At 54.8% G+C, this 6,722-nt stretch overlaps 1 protein-coding gene across 1 annotated transcript in view; it reads left to right on the top strand.

Annotated features, from left to right (window-relative positions):
- CD9 (CD9 molecule) overlaps nucleotides 1-6,298 on the top strand; it is a 41,676-nt gene extending 35,378 nt beyond the window's left edge. Inside the window, exons 4-8 of the mRNA XM_006170832.3 lie at nucleotides 541-615; nucleotides 3,030-3,128; nucleotides 3,266-3,355; nucleotides 3,961-4,044; nucleotides 5,829-6,298. Of these exons, the coding sequence (XP_006170894.1) occupies nucleotides 541-615; nucleotides 3,030-3,128; nucleotides 3,266-3,355; nucleotides 3,961-4,044; nucleotides 5,829-5,894 (414 nt within the window). The 3' untranslated portion in view covers nucleotides 5,895-6,298. The remainder of the gene's footprint in view (nucleotides 1-540; nucleotides 616-3,029; nucleotides 3,129-3,265; nucleotides 3,356-3,960; nucleotides 4,045-5,828) is intronic.
- Nucleotides 6,299-6,722: the final 424 nt, after the last annotated feature.

The following is a 6,722-nucleotide window of genomic DNA, read 5'->3' as shown; positions in this document are numbered from 1 at the left end:
CCCCCCGGTTCCTCACCCCAGCCCGGCTCCCTGCCCTCAGGGATGGGGGCAGTCCTGTCTGGAGCCTCTCTTGTCACTCCCCTTAGGCAGCTAAATGCCAGGACTTTGTCTTTCCCTTTCTTGAGGACCACGTTTGCTTTTTCTCTCTGAACCCACAGGTACCTTTGCCTTCTCTTTGTCTTCCAAACGTGCTACTCTTCCCCCAGACTCGAGTGTGGTCACTCTCTCGCCCTCCGTCTGTCGTAGCTGTGGAAGGCCGTTGGCATTTCAGAGCTCGATGACCCTGTAACGTTTTATGAGTACCAACCTGGGCGTCGGCCGTGCCCAGCACTTTCCTCCTTCCTGAGTGGGCACCGTCACTCCTGGCCCTGGCCTGACCTCCCTGATTCTGTGGACCTCTCCCCGCCCTCCCAGCCCATTCTTTTGTGGCCCCGGTGCCCAGTCCCCAGGGAGCCGTCAGTCCTCCTTGTTCCAAAGGCGCTGTGCGTTCTCTGCCCGGTCGGCGGGCATCGCGCCTCACCACCCTGCTTTGCCTTCCAGTTCTTCGGCTTCCTCTTGGTGATATTTGCCATTGAGATAGCTGCGGCCATCTGGGGGTATTCCCACAAAGACGAGGTAAGTTCACCCAGCGGGTCTCCCAGGTCCCGCAGCAATCTGAGTGTGGGGGACGAGGGTGGGACGGGTCCTGGCTGGGCATCTCAGCCTCCTCACGGACGTGCCTCTCGTTTCACCACGTCCACACGTGCCATCTGGGCGTGCACTTCCACGGCGGGGAGTGGGAGCCCCACACTCCCTGGGCGGTGCTTGGACAGCTGTGGACCTGGCACACAGGTGTTCAGAACCCTCCACGGTCTGTGCTGTCGGCCCACGCCCCAGTAGCTCTTCCAGCTCCTGGGAAGGGCCTTCTGTGGGCCAGCATCCTCACTCCAACCCCGATCTGTGACCACGAGTCCCAGGGACACCGTGAGCCATGTGTACACCCGGCCCTGCACAGGGTCCGCGGGTACAGGGTGTGGCCCCCTCCTGAGATTTGGCCACCTGGTATAGGAGAAAGACATGCCCACGCAAGGGATGCGTTTTTTTGTTTTGTTTTGTTTTTTAGTAATTATTTATTTTAACTTATTATTATTGTTTAGGTTGTTTTGTTTTGTTTTGTTTTGTTTTGTTTTGAAGAGGTTTTTGCTATAGGGTGCATGCGCTCTCCAGAAAGACAGAGAGAGACAGAGAGACAGAAAGCGAGAAATCACCCCCCCAGGGGGGATGGCCACACCACAATCCCTTCTCCTCGATTCTCCTCTCAGGATCTTGGGCACGCACGCACATGTGCCTGGCGTGAGTTTAAGCCGCCGGGTCCAGGACTCAAACCACAGTCAACTGTGTGGGAGTCCAGCAACATAGCTATTACACCAACTGCTGGTCCCTATTATTTAGTTTTTAGTTTGCTATAGGGCCCACGTATTCACCAGAGAGAGAAAGAGAGGAGGGGAAGTAAGAAAGTAAGCTGCCAGGTCTGGGACTCGAACCCCAGTCAGCCATGTGGGAGTCCCGTGCCCTAACCACCACACCACCAGTTGCCCCCAGGATGTGGGATTTCAAAAGGTGAGGTGGAGAAAGGGAATCTCTTGCATTATGGAGAAGGGAGCATTGACCTAAACCTTGAATAGAAGAGGGTCTCAGAAGGCAGGTTGGGGAGGTGGGAGGTGGGGAAAGGAAGTGTGAGCTCTGAAGAGTTTGGGCCTAGGCGCGGCCATTTTCCTAAGCACTGATGAGAAACTGGGGAACCAGCAATTAGCGTAATGGCTGTGTCGCTGGACTCCCACGTAGTCGACCGTGGTTCGCGTCCCAGACCCGGTGGCTTAAAACTCACGCCGGGCGCCTGTGCGTGCGTGCCCAAGATCCCGAGAGGAGAATGGAAGAGAAGGGATTGTGGCATGGCCATCTCCCCTGGAGGGGTGATTTCTCGCTTTCTGTCTCTATGTCTCTCTCTGTCTGTCTGGCAAGTGCATGCGCCCTATAGCAAAAATCTCTCCAAAAAAAGAAAGAAAGAAAGAAACTGGATACAGGGCCCTTAAAAACAGAAAAGCAGTAAAAGCTCCCACCATAGAAATAGGAAGAGATAATTATGAAAGGTGTTGGAAAGGTGCAGAAGGAAAAAGCCATGATCTTGATCAGTTCCTTAAACACGGTTGAAGGCCCCGGGGATAGAGATGGGGCGCACCCTGGGGAGGAGGGTGTTCCTGTATCCCCTGCAACCACACAGGAGCTGACTGCTCCCACGGCGACTCTGGAGAAGAATGCAAAGCCCGAACACCAGCATCAACTTGAAAGCCCTTTTACCCACCATAGAGAGCGCGTGCATGTGCACAAGGTGGGGGTGCCCTCGACAGGCCTCCCGGGGCCCAGTCACCCTTCTCACAGCCCCCCCGTTCATCGGCATCTTGGGCACACATTCACACAGCCAGCGCCATCTCTGGCCAACCCAGGGATCCGAACCCACAGTCAGCCGTGTGGCTTCCAGCCCTGCGGTTCAGTTTGCTATCCACTGTGCCACCAGGCCAGGCTCAACATACCTCCCTTAAGTCTTCACGGTCACTTAGACGCAGGAACTGTTCAGTGTGGTACTCCTGCACTACATGTGCTGACGCCCATGTGCACAGAGGGTTCGTGATTTGCCGTGAGCCACGCCGAGGGGAAGGGAAAAGGAGGTGGCAGTCTGAGCGAAGAGCCAGGCCAGGGCAGGATTGTGTTCAGATCGAGGAGGGCCAGTCTAGTTAATAGGCAGGACGGCACCAAGTGGGACTGAAGGGACTGCAAGGGAACAAGAGGGAGGGAAAGCCTGGGGAGTTCTAGAGGGTGAGGCACGCCCCGAGGCCCCGGGCATGGCGGTACGCCCGGCTGTGGTCTGCTCGCTGATGCTCTTGAGCATGAGGTTTGGGGAGGAGGGCGAGCAAGGCGGGCCAGCTGACACTGGCTCCCGAAGGAGCTGGCGGGGAAAACTGCCTCTGCTACTTCTCGCCTGTTCTTCGCAGGTGATTAAAGATCTGCAGGAGTTCTACAGGGACACCTACAACAAGCTGAAAAACAAGGACGAGCCCCAGCGGGAGACGCTGAAGGCCATCCACTACGCGGTACGGCATCTGCAAAGACGCGGCACCCGGGCCTGCGTCAGGGCGCGTGTGCATACAGGCGTGGGTGGTTCCACGTTAGCGTGCTGTTTACCTAGCATTCTTGCCCGTCTCTCTCTCTCCCTGCCTCGTCTCTGCAGCTGAACTGCTGTGGGGTAGCTGGAGGCGTGGAACAGTTCATCTCGGACATCTGCCCCCAAAAGGAAGTATTAGAAGGCCTCGCGTTGCGGGTAAGCGCGAGACTGGCGCCCCTGCCTGCTTGCAATGGGCAGATCCCACAGGAGGGGACGTGAACTTGGCCATCTTGTTCCAGAAAGAGCAGTCTGAGTGCTTCAGAAACCCCCTCCCCATCTGGGAAGGGCCTGGGGTACCCCTCACTCTCGCCTACCCCGGGCCCCGCTTCCTCAGGGGCAGCAAAACAGCCCCTCCAGGAAACTGACAAGGCATGATAGCTCCCTGCTATAGTCTGGCCACCCCAAGCCGAGCACCGAGCACCAACCAAGCCCAGCACACTTCTGAGCTGGGACTCCTGCTGTTAGAGTTTGTACCTGGGTCATGACCGTGGGTGAGCAGGAGTTACCGTCCGCACTCCGGAATAAAAACAAGCAACCCTACAGCCATGTCCAGCGTAGGCCTCCGCGGGGCCTGTCCCTCTCCCTTCCCTGGGGGGACCCACCTGCCATCTCTCTGGGCTCCCACGGCCATCCTCCTAGCTGGATGTCCCTTCCCCAGCCCACCCTCTGGCCTCCAGTGCCCCTGTGAGCCAGGTGCTGTGGGAGGGAGGCTTCCCTGCAGTGGGGATCCGTGTAACCCAGTCTTGGCTTGCCTCCCTAAGTCCTGCCCTGAAGCCATCAAAGAAGTCTTCCACAACAAATTCCACATCATCGGCGCCGTGGGCATCGGCATCGCCGTGGTGATGGTGAGTCAGGGGTCCGGGGAGGGGACAGTCTGAGCGTGTGCTGAGCAGTGGTCCCGGCAGGTGCTGTTTTCGGTGCCGCACGGTTATCGGCTCATTTGACCCTCTCCTTACCTGCAAGGCCACAGGGGCCGTAGAATTCCCACTGTGTGACTAGGAGATGGAGAAACAGGAGGGTTGAGTAGCCTCTCGGCTCATGAGTGAAGAATCCGAGATTCGAGCTGTGTGTGTGTCTCTAGAAGGTTCCCTCGGCATTGAGGTTAGGCTGAGTGTCAGGGGATACCGCTGCTGCTGTGCCACGCACCTCACACCAAGGAGCAGGAAGGCCACCAGGCTTTAGATTTCTGGGATGATCTCCAGATTATAACCCTGCTTTCCTGCGCCTCGAGAAAGTGGGTTCATGAGAGGGACCAGCAGTTAGCGTAATGGCTATGTCGCTGGACTCCCATGTAGTCAACCACGGTTCGCATCCCGGACCTGGTGGCTTAAACTCACGCCAGGTGCGTGTGTGTGCGTGCCCAAAATCCCGAGAGGAGAATGGAGGAGAAGGGATTGCGATGTAGCCATCCCCCCTGGGGAGAGATTTCTCGCTTTCTGTCTCTCTGTTGCTCCCTGTCTTTCTAGCGAGCACACGCGCCCTATAGCAAAAACCTCTCAAAAAAAAAAAAAAAGAAAGAAAGTGGGGAGTTGATGAGGGGCTACCTGTCTCATCCCTTCCTGTGCTCTGAAAGGCGCCCAGAGACGGGCAGCCAGAGGAAGACTGGAAACTGAATAATCCACTCACTTGCTGACCAGCCCCTAAAGACCATCCAGGGCCAGCCAGACTCCCTGAGGGAGTGATGAGAACTCACAGGGGACCCAGCCCTCGCTGGGATGGCCTGGCGCTCAGAAATCCCCGCCTCTGCCCCTCCCCTGACCCTCTGTGCCCTCATCTGCAGCTAAGAAAGTCCAGGCAGCTTTCAGTAAGACAGCAGTGCCTTTCACACACACCCCAGGTGGGCGGGCTATTGGAACTTCTGGAACTTGAGCTCTAAATTTAACTGCAGCCTCCTTGGCTCACCTGGAAAGTTCCCCAGGAAAGGTGTTTGTGGAGCTCCTATCAGCGACTGTCCACTCAGAACCCCACGAGCCCGTCCCCTAGCCCACCCCTCTCCTGCTGCAGAACCTTTTCGCTCATTTGGCCTCGTGGTGCCATTCTTCTTTCTTTTTCCTTTTTCTTTCCTTTTTTTTTTTTTTTTTTAAGTTTATCCATTTCTTTCTTTTTATTTACTTTTTTTTTAAGTTTTTGCCATAGAGTGTGTGCACTCACTGGAGAGAGACAGAGAGCGAGAGAAAGTGAGAAATCACCCCCCAGGGGCATGCCCATGCCACAGTCCCTTCTCCTCCATTCTCGGAATTTTAGGCACTCATTCCTGTGCACCCGCCATGATTTCCAGGCTGCCGGGTCCAGCTCACACTGTGGTCAGCCATATGAGAGTCCAGCTCCTTAGCCACTAGGCCACCTACTGGCTCCACCACTTACGTTTTCTGTGAACAAGGGAGAGAAAGAGTGATAGCACCCCAACACAGTCTTGGTGCTACGATCCACCCCCAGCTCCAGCCAGTCCGGGCCGTGGGCATGTGCCTGGCATACTCGGGGAGGTCTCCAGACATGAACCGGAAACCCTCCCGTGTGGGTCGGCCTTGCAGAGCATCGAGTCTTACGCCTCCCTCTGTGAACACCGTTCTTGTCGTGTTGACCAAGTGACTGATGCCCCCTTCCCCTCACCCGCCTTCCTGCCTTCTAGATATTCGGCATGATCTTCAGCATGATCCTGTGCTGTGCGATCCGCAGGAGCCGCGAGATGGTCTAGAGTCAGCCTACGTCCCTGAGCAGGAAGCCTGACCCCCGAAGATCGATGGGTGTTTTCGTTGTTTCGCCACTAACTTTAGTATTCATTCCGCATTTCTAAACCAGAGATAAAGTTACCTTATGTTTGTCTTTTTAATGCTTCACTCAACATTGATATTTGTAGTTGAATGGGGGGGAGGGGTTGGTTTGCTTTAGTTTATATATTTTATTCGGTTGTTTATTTTTGCTTGTTATGTTAAGCAGAAATCCTGCCATGAAAGGTACTATATTTGCTAGGCTCTAGACATATTGTACATAAAAGAGAATTTTTTTTGTCTTTAAATAGATAGAAATGTCTATCAAGTTTAATCAGGTTGTAACTTATATTGAAGACAATTTGATACATAATAAAAGATTATGACAATATCCTGGATGGGTTTTTGGGTTTTGCTTCCTTTAAGAGCTAGTTTTATGGGATTCTTTTTGGTTTTCTTTCTCAATTTGCCAGTAGGCACCTGCATTCCACAGGGGTGGGGGGAATAGCCTCCCATAGAATGCGGCCATGCCTCAGTCCTCCCTTCTCCATCTCTCCTTCCTTCGGGGATTTTGGGAACACACGTACACACGCCCAACATGTTTCTCAAGCCACCAAGTCCAGTGTTCCCACCCCGTAGTCAGCCATGTGGGCTTGGGGTGCCCTAACCTCCATGCCACAGACTGGCCCATGAGCTAGTTTGTAAGTGCCTTTCAACCGCCGTTTACTCCAACTGTGTTTACATCAGAAGCAGCTCGGAAGCTTGGGCCACCTGCTCTCCTAGTGAAGCAATTGAGACAAGGAAGGATTCAGGGT

The sequence above is a fragment of the Tupaia chinensis genome, unplaced genomic scaffold (assembly GCF_000334495.1).
Source record: "Tupaia chinensis unplaced genomic scaffold, TupChi_1.0 Scaffold149011_1, whole genome shotgun sequence".
Lineage (NCBI taxonomy): Eukaryota > Metazoa > Chordata > Mammalia > Scandentia > Tupaiidae > Tupaia > Tupaia belangeri.
The sequence above is the reverse complement of the archived record's forward strand: the minus strand, read 5'-3'. Positions and strand labels throughout refer to the sequence as shown.